This window comes from Musa acuminata, chromosome BXJ3-5 (genome assembly GCF_036884655.1).
Source record: "Musa acuminata AAA Group cultivar baxijiao chromosome BXJ3-5, Cavendish_Baxijiao_AAA, whole genome shotgun sequence".
Lineage (NCBI taxonomy): Eukaryota > Viridiplantae > Streptophyta > Magnoliopsida > Zingiberales > Musaceae > Musa > Musa acuminata.
In genome coordinates, this window is record NC_088353.1 from 3113747 (window position 1) to 3131648 (window position 17902).

A 17902-nucleotide genomic window follows, 5' to 3' on the forward strand; every position below is an offset into this window, starting at 1 on the left:
GAACTAAAAGTAAGCATGTCAGACAAGTACAAATCAAGAAGAAAAATATATTGATGATAAATATGCACATGTGTTTTGACAAAGTTCTACCAGAATTTTCTCTTATCACATGCAACTCAGTTACCGAAGAAACAGGAAAGATGAATTTCCAAAAAGACCTAAACTTTTCTTTTGTAATAATCAGGTAACTTCCATCTAGTTTAAACCGGCTCAAAATGTTTCGATCAAGTATTGGAAAGAGAAAGACCAGAAGAAATCATCTGCTCCTTACAGGCATTTCTTTCTATCACAAAGAACGGTATCAGAAAGTTGCACCTTGATGGCCTCAAGTTCGGAATTCTCTCTTTCTTCATTATTTAGCCATGAAGATAGGCACAGATCAAGAACATCTTTGCCACAGCTCACACCTGAATATTCCTTGGTGAGGTTGAACTTTCCGAACCTGATAATCTTCTGTAGATTGATATCAGAGGGCTCGTCGGCAAACATTGACAACATGTCTCTCATAGCAATGTGCCAAATAGGTTGAGCTAGCTTCAAGAATTCATACACGGCAAGAACTGGCAGAGCAACGCTCCCCAGGTCGGACTCATCTTGCCCACTTCTTCCATGGTAATCTGATCCACCGATTTTCACAAGCTCATACCTATCGGCCAAATCACCGAACCCTGTCAAGGAAACGAATATCTTGTCGCTGCATGCCGTGAAAGAGAATGATAGAGCACAAAAGCACCATATTTAAATGAGTGATCAAGAAACTACTATATGTATCCTTGAACCAAAAATGAAAAGGGAACCAAGATAATTCAAATCATCAAACCAGACAATTTCCCGTCACTCCTATAAACCTCCATTGCATGAAGACCAGAAGCTTTCAAGCTCCTGATGACGACAACAGGATTCTTCAATGCCCATGGATGAGCCAAGGTTGCTACACCCCCAGTTTGACAAATCAATCGCACAACATCCTCTGCGAATGGCTCACTGCCCCTATATGATTTAACAATCATCAGGTATCATTTAAAGTGATATAAGAGATAAGAATACATGAAATTTCACAAAAGGTAGCATCTTTTACTTAGCATAGGCAGGACCGCCGTCATATAAATATCTACTAAAAGCTTGCTTCAGGTTTTCCACAAAACCAGATTCAACCATGGCACGAGCCACATGAACCCTTCCTGGAGCCACACCATCGCCTGCTATCTTGGCGACATGTTCCCACTTAAGAGGCATTTTGAGTTTACTAAGCTTCACCAACATCTCCTCTGCACGAAGGTAACGGCCATATCTAATGTTGGCCAATAAGTTCTCCAAATCTTCAAACTGTGAAGGCCCACAGCTACCATAATATGCAAGGATGTGAACAGGTTCCTCGGTCTCAGACTCTTCCCTTTCCATGGTTAATGTTGCATGTCAGCAAAGTAAGCCCAGTAATCGATTTCAAAAAACTTATACGAAACATCATTTAAGCTATTAAAACTGAAATATTCCTCTTATATTTATGAAAGAAAAGCAGAAAAGTATTTACCTAGGAGAATATACGGCACTTATCTCAACTCCTGGAATTATCCTAATTCCAAACTTATTGGCAGCTTCCACAGCCTCTGCTACACCAGCCATGGTGTCATGGTCTGTCAAAGCAAGTACATCCACCTGCTCTGGACACATGGTAATCTAATTATGTTTCGCAGTATACATAACAAACCTGCATCACCAAACCACCATGCACATATGCTCCAGGCAGAGAAACACACACGCATGTGATTGTAATTTTCTTGGCAAGTATTTAGATTCATTAACATGTATGGTAGGTATAAGTCCTTAGATCTTTTATTCCACTAACTTTCTAAGATGCCCTGATAAATCCATGGAGGACTCAATAAACCAAAGAATGATCACGGCTCCATCAGTTGCTCTTCTCAACAAAGAAAGCTGATTCGGGCTACCCCATGAGTGGCACACTAATAGCTAGAAAGTACAGAGTGCAAGTACAATAAGTCCTTAGTTACCTGTATCAACTACCAATGGTGAATCTTGTGTCCAAGAAAGACACAAACAAATCAAATCTTCAGATAGAGAAACTAAGTTAACTTTAAGCTGACAGGTTTAGGAATTGGTAAAAGGAGATCAGTCACATGAGAAGGGAGATGTTGATGTGGAAATGTTGCTTCATTATTTTGATTGTTCTTGGTCACAGATATAAAGCAGAGAGGATAAATCAATGTCAGAAATTGCAGAACAGCAGCATAAGGAGAATTTGAGGACTCCCAACAAGTAAATGAAATTATTTCTCCTTGAAGCTTAATCATTAAGATTAATAGTCACCACTGTCGTTCAATGCAACAGAGAAATGAAAAAGAGATACTATCCGTGTTCTACAGATCATACTTATCCTTATGGACAAATTGGTGCAAACTTGATGTCACAACCGATTAAACCCAAGAAAAAAGAGAGGTAATATTTCGATGAACTAAAGAGAAAGAAGCTCGTGTTATGGCTGCAAGACGAACAAGTCAGAGAAGGACCAAAGGGAAATGGAAACCTTTTAGTAATAGAAGGGACTTTGGATCACGAAGACCACGCTCAAATCCAGAAAAAGCGGCAGAGTACGATTCCGAAAGATCCTAGGAAAACCAAAACGTCGTGTCAAAACCTAATCTTTCAACAAGGATCCCGGTGAAGCAACGAAAACGGCAAGAACTCGACGCGAACACCTCGCGGGCATCGATCGTTAACCAAAAGAGACCACTTAAAGATCGAAAGGGAGCAGCAGAGTGAGGCTCACCCCTTTGCTGTGCGCTCTCTCCACCAGCGCCGTCGGGGACAAGAACCCGTCACTACAAGTCGAGTGTGAGTGGAACTCGAACACCACCCGTCCCGCGGCTCCGGTGGGCTTCCCGTCATCGCCATCTCCGTCGTGGTCGTTGACAGAGGCATCAGGGAAGGCCCACCGTCGGACGAATCCGGAGGCAAGGATCTCTTCGGCCGTCGCCTTCTTCCTCCTCCCCCGCCCCTTCCGCTTCCTTCTCCGCCTCTTCTTCTCCTCCCCCCTACCCGCGTCCGCTTCGGCGGCATCCGCCGCGGCCGCCGCGTCGTGGAGGACCATCGTGAGAGAAGGAAACGGCAAAAAAAGGCGCGGGTTTGGGGCTGGCGTCGCCGTTCATTTCATGACGGAAACCATCTCTATATAAGGAAAAGAGGAGTGCGGAGGCGGAGAGAGAGAGAGAGAGAGAGGGCGGATCTCCCTCCCTGTGTTTGTCGGCTACTGCTTCAGCTGCTCTACGCCTCGGGGTGAGAGCGGTGCCGTGGGGTAGAGGGGGAGGCGTGAGTCAGTGTCTCAGGAGATCCCTGACGAAGACAGGCCACCGACTTGTGCACTGCAATGTTGCTGCCCCCTCTCGTCTTTTTGACCCACGTCCTCTCTCTCTCTCCCTCTCCCTCTCGACAGTGTCCTTGTGACGGGAACGGAAGGATGAAGACTCGTGGGGGCGTGGGGCGGACGGAGATGGAAGAAGGGGCGAGTGGTTAGGAAGGGAGACAAGGATCTATGGCTCAATCTGGTGTTTTCTTAGCGTACTTGTCGTCTGCGCCGCTCAGGTCCTGGTGTCTCTTGGCCTACACCTCCCTGGTTTAATTGGATTCGGATCCACTTGAAAATGGATATAGAATATCCATTAAGTAAATGAACTAAATCCATTATCATTTAGGAATAACAACAACAACAACAACAAAAAAACCACCTTTAAATATTTATTTTTTAATGTGTATTTAAATCAATTTAGTTAATTAGTTTAAATATGTTAGTGATTCAATTATCTTTAATAATCGATCAATTATTTATTTTGTGATATCCATATTGCATGTATGTGTCATCCACGTGAACATCACATGCATAAAGCTATCATCATGATGTTGAATCATCCCACATATCATGTTGGCCTTCTCATGATTTGATCAACTGCATCAAATAACACCACTCTAATACGATATCTTTCAGTGCTCATCATAATTATTTCAGGTAACAATGTTATGATGGCATACACGCATCAAGATAAAAATGACAAAAATATCGCAGCCAACCATCACGGTAGGCTTGCATGATTTTGCCAACTTATTATATAGCACTACCCCTTTAAAAGATGCTGTTAGTGATCACATCCTTTGCAGCAGCGTTTGGTGCTCTGCCACTTCCTAAGGAACTCTACTCTTCATGGAAGGTCTCCATCGTCTCTCGAGCGATCAGAAAGCAAGAGGCTGGCCCACCATTTGTCCGCTTCCCCTGCTGCATTCATCGGTGGATAATAAAGAAGAGACTCTGGTCAGATCAAAAGATGTTGTGTGCAGAAGAAAAAGGCCACATTAAAAGAGCAGCAGAGTGGTCAGGATAAGGCTACCAGCAACGAGTCAGTGTTCCATCACCAAAATATATATATATATATATATATATTTGAAACCCATGACTGTGGACTTCCCAGCTCACTCACCTGGATGCTTGACCTGCATTTAAACACGAAGAAGAAAAGTGTTCGATGTAATCAGTCTGGATACTTACTGCCTTTGGAAATAGCAGGCTGATGTTTCCAATCAGCTTTAATGACCCAGGGACCTGGTCTCACAAAGCACTCTCTGGTACTATGAATGGGAATTTCTCTTTGACTTGATTGTTTCATCTGTTGACTTTCACATATGGTATTTCTCAGAATATACCAGAGCTGATGATGGTCCATGGGAACAAAGCCACAATTTTGTCTGCCCTTCATTAGATCAGGAAATGTTCATTGGACTTCAAACTCCTTGGGGAAAAAGAAAAGGGAAGTTAGATTTACAATGGTCGTGGCCTTTTGGATGTAATCTACTATTGATCTTTCATCTTCAACTATCAATAATCACTTTCAATTTCTAACAATTGTTAAATCTAAAATTGCAGTAAGCATACAAGAAAACAGAACAAAAAGAGGATACAGGTGTCTTGTGTAGCCTCAAGTGACAAGGTACTTCACTAAAAGATGTAAAGAGGAATGAAGAAATATATAGCTAGCAAAATTTTGTAATTGGAGGAGCTAGTTAACCAAAAGAACATTTCAAAATTGAACAGTAATGAGAAACTGGACCAGCTATTTGTGTCGTATCTAATAATAAGACCTATGCAGGAAAACAATAGAAGAAGGTGAGCAGCAGTTACATGTTTGCAGAACAGGTTCTCTAATTTTCTACAGCAATTTTCCCCATCTTGCTCAAGCTATGCATTTTCCACGCTGTTATGGATGGGATGAGTTCTTGTGGGCCTCTTGGCTTGCTGTTTAGGTTGTCCAAGTCTTTAACCTGTTCTTTTAAAAATCAGGCCAATCCTTCAGCAGACTACAAGCTTACGGAGACATGAAAGTTGGCAGCTCAAAATAAGCACTAGAACATAGATACCAAAAACCTGTATATGAAGAAAGCCGTAAATACCATTTAGTAATATCTTTCAAGTACGATCAAAGCAACCATTGTCCATCTCAGCTTTCGAAGCTCCAAGCAAGCTAAGTGGGGTGCCCAATGCTTCAAATCTCCCCAGAATTTATTTGCTTGTCTCTACTGCAAGTACTTATGACGGGCTCAGTTGGATAGAACAGTCTTATTTACAGAGCCATTGTGTCCAGGAGCTTGCACAAAATGCCATGGCTTCGGCATCTTTTCATCTGGGAACAGACACATTTCAGAAAGTTCTTCTCAAGGTTAAGACGAGGCCCCAGAAAAATAATTAATATACCTGATATTGGGAGCATATGGGCGCACATGTCCCAGAATTGAAGCATGCAAATTAGGGAACAAGTCTAAAGAGGTGCCTTTTCTGGACCCAAAGCATGCAATCCATGCCATTAGTCAAAAGATAAGATCCACCAGGAATCAGCTGTGTATCAGATCATGTTCCCATGACACTGGAGTGACATTGTTCCATGACATTGGAGTGTCATTGTTACGTCATTCCTGCTAAATCGCATACTTCGTTATCCTTGTCCAATCCTCCGGTAAAATTGTTTTCTGCTATCACAGTGGAACTTACAAATGTGATCTACCAGACGAACTTACAGATGCGATCTACTACTTGTCCAGAAATGTCTGGATTGCACCACTTAAATATATAAGTCCCAGAATTAGGCTGTTCCATCAGTAGAGCAACCCACAATAAGAGGTAGGCCCCTTGTGAAGGGCAGCATGAATTCACAAAGGATGAATGTTCCACACTTTGTCACTTGCTTCCCAGTTTCTACATACCAGGTATCCCAGAGTCCCATCTGTGCTCCATTGGAGTCTTATAACAGCATCCTTATCGCTTCTCAAGGCCATAAAATTTTTGTGGTCCCATCAACATACTGCAGGAATATATCTTTGTCATGGAGCCAAATGCTGTTGCAGTTCCAGCTGGGTTGTGCTTCATGGTTTACATTGCAATCTGGTAACCTGAGCGGCATTATCAGTGACTCCACACCAGGGATCCATTTTTCTCCCCCAGGGCCAAGCACTTGAACTTGAGGAGAACTGTGGAACAGTAGCCTGTAGCCCTTTTCTGCCCTTGGCCTGAAGACTGGAATTGCCAATGCAGTACCACTAGGTGTCGCAAGGATTTTGACCGCTGATGTTGATGTATAAGAACCAGGATTACTTTCACCTGACCAGAATAATAGCAAAGAAGCCATATCAAGGCAAACAATTCTGATGGACGGTCATGTGCTTCTCCAAGAAATATCGATAGCAGTTACCTAAACAAAGAACAAATGAGCTGTAAAACGTAAAGACCATGCTCCATTGACATTAAAAAAGAACAGTAGCTATAAGAAAACTCTAAGCTAGGCCAATTGAACAGTATATATGGTGGATTGGACATCTTCAACCCAACTAAAAGTTCCTTTCATTGATTTGTAAGTTGACAAATACACACTAATCTTCTATCCAATGGAAATAAGGACTTAAATAATATATCCTTGGTATCTTATTTGTCCAAATAATAATAATAAATAAGCATCACCAGGTTCAATATATTGCAAAGAGGTCTAGGCAATTGACAATACTAGAAATTTTCTAGTTACAAAGAAAATCATCTAGACACTCAATCATCAAGGATAGATATCAATTCCTAACTATAACAACTAGATGTTCTTCCCAGAGTAATGTGAACTTAAAGAAGAATAACGAAGTTCTTTTGTTACTCCATTTGAAGTATAACATTAGTTTGATTTTTAGAAGAGAAGTTAGTCATGCACATAGTCAAAGCAAACTGATACAACTTATGCAAACTATTCCAGAGCAAGCAGGCAAATTAACCAATGAGCTTCTGTCTTAAGAGTTTAAGACTATCTTGTTGCTGCTTAGTGATGATAATATATCTCATATCATGTCTTTTGTCATGTTTAGCCTTTTCCTGTCGAAATTAGTTTCTTTATAAGCTCAATACCCATATTGATTAGAAGCCAACGGTCGTATGCACACCAGCTGATGCAAAGATACAGCTGAGAGAATTTGATAGATCAAAAGCAAGTTAAAGGTTATCGTTCTTGAAACCAACATACCAAACCCATAATGACTGACATTTCTTGTTTTCCCTCCAATCCGTTTCTTTCTTATTTCCAATTTCAAATGAGATGGAACATTCTAAAGAGTCGCGTTCAATGAAATTTACCGTGGATCAATGCTCATCAACACAGCACTTCACAGGGACCCCCAACAAAGACCATCAATTAGATAAATCGACAAAAAAATCGCGATCCTATTCATCAAACGTGATGAAAGAAACGGGAAAGAAGCTAAAAACGATCAACAAATTACCCAAAGCAAGCGCTTCAAACAAAATTACTCTATACAGACGAGCAGCCGAAGAAAAACCCTAGCTTGGGAGTCGAGCAAACGCGTGCATTATATATACAAACCCTGAGCACGTCTCCCAGTAGCTGGCGGCCGTCTGCTCCACGACGAGGGGACGTTGCGCTTCGACGGCAGCCACAGCGGCTGCGGCGGAGGCGACGACGTCGAGCAATAGTTATGCAGGTGAAGCGGGGTTTATCTTCGGCCGGTTGGGTCGGGTTTATCGACTCGGGCTGGACTCACGGAACCACACGATTCAGCCACGGGGTACCAAAGATGAGCTGGACCGGGCCCCATGTTGGCGAAAGCTTTTCACGCCTAGTCATGGGATCGAATATATATATATATATATATATATATATATATATATATATATATATATATATATATATAACACTGTGATTAACATCCATACAAAAATCACGTCAACTCTAACCATGATTAATGTTTATTTAAACTTCAGAGATACACCTAAAGTTTTTGAGATCATAATGGATTTTCCAAAGATCTTAATGTAAAATAAAATAGTCCAATGGAGATTAACTACAATGGAATATATATATATATATATATATATGAACTCGAATTTTGAGATAAATAAAAGAAAGTTACCCTTTCTCTAGAAAAGCAGTTACCCATTGTTCAAACAAAAGATGAGAACACCAATCATTTACTTACTAATTGTTGTAAGATTATGACAGGACCTTTGGTCAATTTTGACCACAATCTCATGTACATGAAGATAGGTAGATAGCACCAGCCAACCTAGTACTTCATGATGATAAAGAGAGAACCCACATTTAAGCATTATGAAGATAAATGAGATTTAAACCATTGATTTCCAAGTCCTTGTGCTTCTGGATTTATCATCTCACCAGTTCTGAATTTGTATAGGGCAGTTGTAGCAAAACACCACCCCCAGTCTATGATAATATGAAGATCAAAAATGAAAAGGGGAAAAAGTAATCTGCATAATCTTCAGCATTGCACGAATCCATCTCTAGAACAAGGGGAAAAAGATCTCATCAATAGATGCTTGTAGGAATTAAGACATCACAAATGGGTCAGCTTTTTGTTGATGAGAGAACTCTGGTATGGCCTAGTTGAAGCCTGTGGAGAACATATCATAGGGGCATAAATTAGCAGACTTTAGTTGGTAGAATTAGCATGCAAATGAAGATCAAAGATACAAGCTTACGGGTAGTTAATGGAACATTTCATCCAGCTTCTGTCTGTAAAGAGCCAAACTCTGCATTCACAGGCAAGAGAATTGCATTACTCGCCATGAACAAGAACAAGTGGAACTTGAATTGTTTACTACTTTTGGTCTGCAGAAGTTTCTGCAGAACATGTAACAGATTTTCTAAGAACTTGAATTGTTTAACTCAGATATAAGAATAGGAACCATTATTAACTTAACCATGTCCAAATCATTATTTTTTAATGTTGCTGTCTTAATTTTAGTTTCAATGACTTCAAAGATTATATCTTCTAGCATTCCTAGTTAACTGCAGTATGGAATCTTAATTTTTTCCCTGTGAATATAAAATCAGTTTAATTATGCAATATGTCATATTTTAACAAGTTAAAATCCAAAATCCAGGATTCTGATTAATCCAGAAAAGTAATTGTTCTCTTTATAAAAATCCAAGGCATTGAAAAATCAACATCACATACATGTCGCTAGAAGCATAAGAAAAGTTATTTTAATGAAACAAACTTCCTTCACCTGAGGTTATGTGGTTGTTTAAGTATATGTATAAAGTATTTTATATTTAGTCATTCTAGTACATATATGGAGTTCTAAAACATCTTAGATTTGATTTTACCTCCTATTTCTTGACTATAATCTGATACTACATTTATTGTTACTCATTTTATTTCTATAAAGCATTAAGCCACTATCCCAAATTTCCTTGCAGCAACAGAACATTCAAAATCTCGTCTGAGATCATCAATTATGACTGTTGCATCAGCAAACAGCACATACTGTTTCATTACAAGTTGCTTTCTGCTGTTAAGTTTTCATGCAGTCTAACCATTTCGACTCACCATAACTGATTCTAAAATATGCTATAGCTTCATTAGATTTTCTTAAGCAGATTAATTAAATCCTTTTACATAAATCAATCCTTTGGATTCAGTACATGATATAGAAAGATACTTAAATCTATTTGCCCACCTAAGAACCAAAACAGAAAGAAAAAAATAAACACTAGACAAGAACATCTTCCTGTCACAATCAAATAATATATGATTCTGAACATATTGCCCACCCTATGAGCTAGAACACAAAAGATGAGCAAACCTCCTGACCTTACAGAGAACCAAAAGAGTTAATCAAACCAAGGAGATATAATTGATATACCAATGGCTCCTAAATATGAAATTAAATATTTTTGCATAAATGCCTCATTATTTGCATTTTGAATACCAGAACTGGAGCAAAGGACTTCTTGCCAGTTGCTTAAAATTGAAACACTAATTTGTTGAACAAGTAATGGAAAAGCATTAGAATGTACAGAAAAGAAAACTTTCAAGACAGACAGAGCATAAGTTTCTAGAATATAACAACAGAGAGCCATCAATTTCTCAATACCTTCCCTTTTCTTTCTTGCATATTCAACAATCAGATTATCTTAAAAGCTAGAAATATACATAGTTTCATGCAAACTATACATCCATGTAGACTTATCATAGGCAACTAAACAACATTGTGAAAATAAAAGGATATTATGTCAATCAAAGGAACAAGCATAAAGTGGTAACTATAAAGAGAAATATATTTAATGTGTCAAAGTTGCATACTCTGGTATAAGCATAAACACCAGCCTCAGAAGGACCGGTTGGGCTTCCTCTCCTAAAAAACTTTCCATCCTTGAATATATAAAGCATAGGAATGCCAGTTGACAGTTCAAGGCTGATGACCTGAAGGTGAAGTAATAATTTTAACCACATCAAAAACAGTTAATGTAATAAACAAAGCTTCTAATAATAAAAGCTCATCTCCTCACCTCCTGAGAAGTCAACTTGTCCAGGTACATAATAATGGACCTAAGCGAGTTTCCATGGGCAGCAATCATCACATTTTTGCCAGTCAAGAGTTGAGGTACAATCTATCATGAAATCCTTCCCAGTGGTCAGGTGACTGAGGGTGATATATAATGTACTACATCCTAAATAGATTAAAACAGGATAGTTCTCAGGTAGCTTAAATTCAAGATATCAGCAAATGTTGCTGTTTGTGTTAGGATATACAGTTTGTGTCAAGATACAGTCAAATTAACTTCTACAGTTTCACTATGCAATTAATAACTCAAAGTTCATCTTTCACTGACACGAAATTGCTCAGGAAAACAGAACATTATATCCATGTATTATATAATCAGTAGAATACACATCAGTAGAATACACATAAGATATGCTAGGTGACAAGGAACATAAAATTCTAACGCTTGCCACCATATATGCAAACTTAACTAAAATGCCTATCTTGCTATAAAAACCATCATAAACCTTAGATTTTGTCAAACTTATAAAATCTCAATTCAGACAACGAAAGAAAAAGTAGTGCAAAACTGCAAAATCAAATGCACACCAGTCTTGAGCAAGGAAAAAGACATTGATGTCACCTTCTTCACTAGATTTATTTGATTTTGAGGTTATTTACTAGCCTTCAACATTCAGTAGCTCCAACAACATTAGGTTTTCAACAATAATGTTTGATCAAATGAGTGCAGTAAAAAAAAAAGTCTTGGGCAACAGGGAGTTTAGGTTTTCAGAATTCTGCGATGGTGGAATTTAGATGGTATCATATTTAGGGAAGAGAGGAGAGGAAAATAAGAGAGGAAATTTCTTGGACACACTTCAAGTCCTTTGAACTCACTTCAATGGACAATTTGTAGCCTCTCACAACTCACACATATTGTGGGAGAAAAACTTATTCATTTAATAACTGATATGTACCTGATATACAAATTACAATCCCTTTTCTGCTTTTTATAGGATCCAAGCATAAGAAAAATGGACAAATACAGAAATAAGAAATATGAAGAAAGGATAAAGGCTTCATATCATACGATGAAGTTGTTCTGACTCACTTGATGATTTTTTAAAAAAAACAAGAACTGAACTCCATGTGACAGTAGCTGAAACTTCTAAAAATAACTTAATCATCTACTGTAGTCCTTACTTGCTCTTTGAAATAAGCCACAGCTCTATCAGCACACATCTCCAAACTCTCACCATCTGGGGGAGGAATATCATAACTACGACGCCATTCTTGAACTTTTTCTTTTCCAAAACGGTCAGCTGTTTCTTGCTTATTGAGGCCTTGTAGTTCACCATACCTAGAGAAAACAATGGAAGAGAGTGAAATCATGTGACATCCTGATGTAAGCTTCATAGTGATGAGTCACCTCATATACAGAAGGATAAAAGAAAAAGAAATTACATTCTTTCATTCAGTTGCCAAGATGTTATCACAGGAATGGACTGTTTCTTTGTTTCTTCACTGTGTATCTGACTCCATTTCCAGGCCTGTTCACTCTCATTGTGCTTGATGATTGGAACCTGAATTAAAATTAATGTGCAAGGAAGGAAAAAAAAAAGTTGTTCAGGCTTATTGGTAATTTAGTATATTAAGAGATGCTATGGATACAAAGGAAGTTTTTCACATAATTAACAAGGTTAAAGTAAAGGAAGAAACAAAAACCTTCTTGCGGCGATGTTGGGTCATTGCAAGCATAGCAGTCATCTGAGCACGAATCAGTGAAGATGTATAGATCATGTCAATAGGTATATTGCTTATTCTTTTGCCGGCTTCAATTGCTTCCTCCACACCCTTTTGAGTCAAAGGTACATCAACACATCCTGTGAAGAGATTTTTCTCATTCCATAAAGACTCACCATGTCTTATCAGTATAAGTGCAGTTTCATCTGCAAAAGCAATAAGATAATACTTAATGTTAGTTATAAAACAAAATCAATATCTAGTTACAAAGAAGTAAAACTTCTAATGAAAATGCATAAGCAGTCTAAAACTAGCCACTACAAAAATAGTTTAAAAACTTTCTCATCTTTGTCCCCTTTTTTGGCTGCTAGCAGCCTAGTTTGTCATCTTTGGATATACAGTTGCTAGAGAATTAAGTAAAGAATAACCAAGGTTTGCCAGTCGCATATAACATCCTATGCGATGTGAGGAGTATCAAAGTAACAGCAAGAACTGCAAGATACACTTACCTGATTTTTTCCTAAAATCTTTAGATTCGCCATTTGATGGTATTTGAATTGGATTGGCAACTGGAGAAGAGCTTGATGCATGAACCGTAAACAAATTCCTTCTCACAGAGTAGCAGATTGCTCTTGAAAGAAGTCCCATGTCTATCATAGAGCCCTTGGAAACTATTTTCCCTGAAAAGCTTCCAACTTTATTTTGCAATCCCTGAGTTTGGATGGAACTGAGGGCATGATGGCATGCCATTGAAGCCATTCTGGTGTAGCATACACCAATGTGAGAACACAATATTGTTGGTTACATGATTTATTGCTTCAAAAAGAAAAATAAAGGATAAAACTTTATGAGAAAAGAACATAAATTTAATGCGTTTTTCAACAGCATAATCACAGTACAGTTGCGATAAAAATGCAATTTCTTCTATCTAACTTTCTAGCTTGCCACAAGGGTTCCATAACATACGTCAACTGCAAGATTGCACTAAAACCAGTGTACGATGGCATAAAAAGGAAAAAGGAAATGTTGGTTCTTCCAAAGAATAAAAAGGGAAAAGTGCTAGGAACATGCAAGAATCAAATTCAAACATTTAGACCACTGATTGAATTACCACGAGATGTGTTGAAGGCAATCAGTTCTCCACCGACGGGACTCAAGAACGGATCTTTATGAATGAAATTTCTGGATTTCAACTAGCAAATGTACTCTAGAAAACGCAGCGGAAAGAACAAAAATATCCCCTTCTGAGGACAAAAAGGCGTTCCAATCAAACAGACAAAAGAACTCTTTTCTCTACGGTTCTACGCATTTGGGAACACTTTGTAGGAAAAAGAAAGAAGAATGTGAGAGTCAACCTTATTCGGGCGCACAGGAAGGTCGATCAGAGCCTGAAGGCCGCAATATCTGTAGCGTTTTCGTTGAACCCCCCGACCCGATTTGATTACGGTCAAACCGAGGCCAAGAGAAGCAGCGATCGAACGGATGTGTGTGTGTGTGAGAGAGAGACAGAGAGCATTTCTTTAGAAGGCGATCGGAGTCGGAAAAGGAGCAAGCTTCAATCGGCCGAAGCGAGACGGGTGGTCGTGTGATTTAAAATGACGACCTTTGGCAAACTTGGCGTAAGGGAGAGAGAGGGGGTTTCGTGGACACGTGGAAAGAAGGGGGAAAACGTTTTCCTTTTGGTGGAAACAAAAGCAAAAGCAAAAGCAAAAGCAGAAACCGAGAACCAAAAGGGTTATCTCGTCTTCCAACGTGCGTCGGCTTCAATTATGGTGAGTTGACCAAATTGTCAATGATTGAAGTTATTTCTTTTATGCCTTTTCTTGCAGACATAAAGATGCTAATCAATCTAATTGGCATCATGAAATTCCAATTTCTGATAGTGATAAATCTATTTATACGATTAATTGTTTGTTAAAATAAAATTTCACTTTCTGTGACTCTCCGAAGATACAAATAGATTGATGATTAACATTTTACAAGTTGAACAATACTCACATTGGCGCTACAAAACTTTTGTGATTGCTTCAATGATTAACCCTTAGAGAAACTAAATTTAGTAGAAGATTTTTGTTTTTGTGTTCAATATTTATGAAAGAAATTAATATAAGATGAATTTTTTTTACTGTCGGAAAAATTGCTATATTTTTTTTCTTTTAAATTCATTTTATTTGTCAGTGATGAAAATATTGTTATATGTCTAGAATTTGTAGAACTATTTAATTATCTTCCTTATGAATGCTCATAATCTTGATCAGTTGTTCTATGAATTTGATTTGACTTGTGGATAACAAGTTCATTAGGAATGAAGTTAAAACTTTGATGGTACAAAATGCATACAAGATTTGCTGAATGAGAATAAGAAAAGAGTTTGACTTTTTGGTTGTAGTTGCTCCTACCATCAAAGCATCCTTCAACCTACAATCTCACAGTTTGTGTGATACAGTGGTTCCATATATGAAGAAGCAATGGTTCAGAGAAGAAGTTTGCATCTCTCTCTGTGGCTGATTGAAGCAATCAATGGACTGAACACCATGCATGCATCAAAAAGCCAGCCCCCATGTTCTTGAGTACTGCACCAGTGCAGCAGTGTGTCTATCGGACAAGCTGAGGTTGCTGCTTCCCATGTTCTCTGAGTGGAGGACACTGGGCAGACCAAATGAACAAGCCATGACTCCCATCAACTAGTAGCTGCTGTTCTGCTCTGGAGCAAAGATAAAAAAAGTATGGTGAACCTGCTTCATTTCTTTGTCTTGCTTGTGACTGCTGGTTGATGGTTTGTTGAGAAGAAACTGCACCACCTCACCTAAAAGTGTTTCAATCAATCACAACATCATACCTGGAGTGCCTATGTTTAAGTGGTCCTATGAGGAGCATCACTGCCCTCCAAGGGACAGCATTCAAATCCTTGTTTGTCAAGGATCAATTCAGAATTGCTCTTCACTGCTGCAGATTACTGTAGTGTTGCTACCTTCTCAAACAGTAGACATAAATCCACAACATTAAATTAGTTGGGTGCTCTCTTACTACAGCTAAGAGATTGACTCAGAGATACATGTTGCATGAATTATATTCATAATATGACATTACAAGGACAGCCACTGATGCTAGACAATTCATCACATAGACAACCAGAAACTAAATGAGGTATCATATCCAAAGAGATGCTTTGACTCGTACTTCTTCACCTTTGAAATGCCCTACTCAGCAAGGCCAGAACTCAGCCTTCTTCACCTTTGATATCTTCTCCAGGACCCCCTCTGGGGAAACATAGCCCATGACAGTAACCCTCTTTGACTCCAGTTCTATGCTAAAGGATGTCACCCCTGCCATGTTTACTAAAGTATATATTCAGGAGAAAAAGGTTATAAAATAGAAACTCGAGGATTGTCTATATCTTTTGCCAATTTATGGAACTTCTTTTTTTGATTGGGAAAACTAATGTGTATACCTTCCATCTTAGAAATGTGCTTCCTAACTTTTCCTGCACAGGCTTGACAGTGTAGTGAGACTCTCATAACCACAACCTGGCAAAACAAAAAGGCAGAAAAGATGACAAAATCATTTATAGTAGACAAAAAATTAGACTGAAAAATGTGATGTTTTATGGATGAATTATACATGTAAAGAAGAACCAAAGGTATTTCCAATGCAACTACTCTACATCTACTCTACCACTCTATATTGGATGCTGTTGCTCCGATTGAATCTACTATCCTTCTCTTCTGATTTCATAGAATAATATAATCATCACTACAGTTTAATGATCTCGTGGAAGAAAGTAATATTCTTCAAAACAAAGAAGAACAAGAAAAAGAAACTAAAGCTTCGACTTACTTGAAACACATGATGATTAGATGGAGGGAAGGAGGAGATGAGGTTGCTGCCGCTGGAAGGCTTTCGTGGCACTCGCTCTTTCTTCATGACCATCGGAAGGGTGACTGATCTCCCATCACCCGAACTGAACCTGCGGGGATCGCCGAGGCGAGAACACTTGACGTCGACGAGAGTCCTGTCGAGCTGCCGCGGCACGATCATCAACCGAGGATCGTCGGGCACGCACACCGCCGTGGCCGACCGCGACCGGCAGAGCAAGCCGTTGGCCTTCATTCCTGCAGTGAATGGGTGAGGGGGAGAGAGAGAGAGAGAGAGAGAGAGAGAAGAAGAGTTCAAAGTGCCAGGAGTGTGGAAGGTATCTATATTCCACTATGATACATGGATGTGAACAGGGAGGGGAAGGGTGGTACTTGAAAGGAGTAGATGTAGCTAATCTTCAAAGGAGATCTACTTGGTTAGTATTATATGTGATCTGATCCAAAGACTTCAAAGTTTGCATATATTTATCGGTCGGTGAGATAACCTTTTCAACATTGCTTTGGGTAGAGATCGTTATCAGCACTGCATGTGGCACAATTTGAAGAGATGTGATCCAGTATGTACAAATGAGCTCAGCTCAGCCTGCAAACATGCCGATGGATGGATGGATCGCAGTCAAGCGACTTGGGAAGTGGCCTCGACCAGATTCGACGTACATATGTACGTTAATACGTCAACCCGAAGGCAGAGGCTGCAGCGAAAACAACAGTTACTCCTCCATTACTGTCTCTTACAGCAGCAGGGTAAACGAGAGGATGGGAGAGAAGCATTGCTTGTGTTGTTCCTCCGCCCACCCTCTCCTTAGCTTAAGGTCTCAAATGGATGGACCTAAACGAGGAGATTTCCAGCTCTCACATGAGTTGAGTTGCTGTAGCTCAGAGAAAGAGAATCAGTACAAATTACCTATTCAAAGAATGAAACTCTGTGACGGGATGCTGTTCTTTGTCAGATATACTTTCCCTTCATCTTGTGTGTAATGTTAGTTGAAGCAACTTGCACATTTTGACTTCATCTCTCCTTCTTCTACAAACTTTTCTCTTTAATCTATTGCTAATCGTGAAGGAATAAACAGGTGCTGGTAAGTATGTAGAATCAGGTCAGAACTTGGAAGGTCCATATTTGCTTGACCAACCTTCTACCTAAGAAAGCAGAGAGACAACTGGTAGTTGCCCAGAGCTGCCAACCAACCATGCTTCACTGCTTTAGCAGTGTGCATGCCCCCCATGTGGAGCTCCTCCCCACAGCCTCTGTCATGTCCCCATCACCTTTCAGGGCGGGTAAAAATCTAGCCACATCCACCCTAACTCATCCTGCAACCCTAAACTATTTAATGGCAGCAGACACTGTAGCTTTGGACCCGCAGAGAGTAAATGTACTTGCATATCTTGCATGATGACTACCTTTTTGGTGGTTATGGCCACAACCGGACCAAGTTCCTCAGCGACAAGT

General features: G+C 39.4%; 3 protein-coding genes and 1 long non-coding RNA gene across 10 annotated transcripts; all 4 read right to left on the bottom strand.

Annotated features, from left to right (window-relative positions):
* Window positions 1-33: 33 nt before the first annotated feature.
* Window positions 34-3584, bottom strand: LOC103983910 (uncharacterized). Of its 2 annotated transcripts, XM_065152252.1 has the most exons (6): window positions 2789-3584; window positions 2546-2627; window positions 1532-1661; window positions 1079-1393; window positions 821-990; window positions 34-668 (listed from the first exon to the last, which is right to left on the bottom strand). In XM_065152252.1, the coding sequence occupies exons 1-6, from the start codon at window positions 3107-3109 to the stop codon at window positions 268-270; spliced, it is 1419 nt and encodes a 472-aa protein (XP_065008324.1). In that variant the 5' UTR covers window positions 3110-3584; the 3' UTR covers window positions 34-267. The 2 variants fall into 2 exon arrangements, with proteins under 2 accessions (XP_065008324.1, XP_009399537.2); XM_009401262.3 differs by lacking the exon at window positions 2546-2627 and having other exon boundaries at window positions 1532-1656; window positions 2789-3582.
* A 368-nt stretch (window positions 3585-3952) lies between these two features.
* Window positions 3953-8064, bottom strand: LOC135638814 (uncharacterized). 5 transcript variants are annotated; one of them, XR_010496730.1, is made up of 5 exons: window positions 7911-8064; window positions 5756-6746; window positions 5455-5684; window positions 5186-5325; window positions 3953-4796 (listed from the first exon to the last, which is right to left on the bottom strand). It is a non-coding gene; the product is annotated as an uncharacterized LOC135638814 (long non-coding RNA). The 5 variants fall into 5 exon arrangements; XR_010496732.1 differs by having other exon boundaries at window positions 3953-4285; window positions 4556-4796; window positions 5186-5684; XR_010496731.1 differs by having other exon boundaries at window positions 3953-4285; window positions 4398-4796; window positions 5186-5684.
* Window positions 8065-8499: 435 nt separating this feature from the next.
* LOC135638528 (2,3-bisphosphoglycerate-dependent phosphoglycerate mutase 1-like) lies at window positions 8500-14006 on the bottom strand. The gene is made up of 9 exons (XM_065151669.1): window positions 13933-14006; window positions 13087-13337; window positions 12560-12783; window positions 12299-12417; window positions 12038-12194; window positions 10860-10961; window positions 10654-10773; window positions 9044-9094; window positions 8500-8955 (listed from the first exon to the last, which is right to left on the bottom strand). The coding sequence occupies exons 2-8, from the start codon at window positions 13334-13336 to the stop codon at window positions 9050-9052; spliced, it is 1017 nt and encodes a 338-aa protein (XP_065007741.1). The 5' UTR covers window position 13337; window positions 13933-14006; the 3' UTR covers window positions 8500-8955; window positions 9044-9049.
* A 1554-nt stretch (window positions 14007-15560) lies between these two features.
* Window positions 15561-16821, bottom strand: LOC135637680 (protein SODIUM POTASSIUM ROOT DEFECTIVE 1-like). 2 transcript variants are annotated; one of them, XM_065150381.1, is made up of 3 exons: window positions 16415-16821; window positions 16029-16104; window positions 15561-15903 (listed from the first exon to the last, which is right to left on the bottom strand). In XM_065150381.1, the coding sequence occupies exons 1-3, from the start codon at window positions 16685-16687 to the stop codon at window positions 15782-15784; spliced, it is 471 nt and encodes a 156-aa protein (XP_065006453.1). In that variant the 5' UTR covers window positions 16688-16821; the 3' UTR covers window positions 15561-15781. The 2 variants fall into 2 exon arrangements, with proteins under 2 accessions (XP_065006453.1, XP_065006452.1); XM_065150380.1 differs by having other exon boundaries at window positions 15561-15915.
* Between the last annotated feature and the right edge of the window lie 1081 nt (window positions 16822-17902).

Excerpts from the sequence above, each read along its gene's own strand:
- LOC135638528 (XM_065151669.1), bottom strand. The coding sequence starts at position 13,336 with ATGGCTTCAATGGCATGCCATCATGCCCTCAGTTCCATCCAAACTCAG. Across the intron at positions 12,784-13,086 it reads AGATTTTAGGAAAAAATCAG|ATGAAACTGCACTTATACTG; the intron begins GTAAGTGTATCT and ends TTGCTTTTGCAG. Across the intron at positions 10,774-10,859 it reads ACAAGTTGACTTCTCAGGAG|GTCATCAGCCTTGAACTGTC; the intron begins GTGAGGAGATGA and ends CTTCACCTTCAG.
- LOC103983910 (XM_065152252.1), bottom strand. The coding sequence starts at position 3,109 with ATGGTCCTCCACGACGCGGCGGCCGCGGCGGATGCCGCCGAAGCGGAC. Across the intron at positions 1,662-2,545 it reads GTCCCTTCTATTACTAAAAG|AGCAGGTGGATGTACTTGCT; the intron begins GTTTCCATTTCC and ends CCATGTGTCCAG. Across the intron at positions 669-820 it reads GAGTGACGGGAAATTGTCTG|GGTTCGGTGATTTGGCCGAT; the intron begins GTTTGATGATTT and ends TTTCCTTGACAG.
- LOC135637680 (XM_065150380.1), bottom strand. The coding sequence starts at position 16,687 with ATGAAGGCCAACGGCTTGCTCTGCCGGTCGCGGTCGGCCACGGCGGTG. Across the intron at positions 16,105-16,414 it reads CTAATCATCATGTGTTTCAA|GTTGTGGTTATGAGAGTCTC; the intron begins GTAAGTCGAAGC and ends TTGTTTTGCCAG. Across the intron at positions 15,916-16,028 it reads GCACATTTCTAAGATGGAAG|TAAACATGGCAGGGGTGACA; the intron begins GTATACACATTA and ends TATATACTTTAG.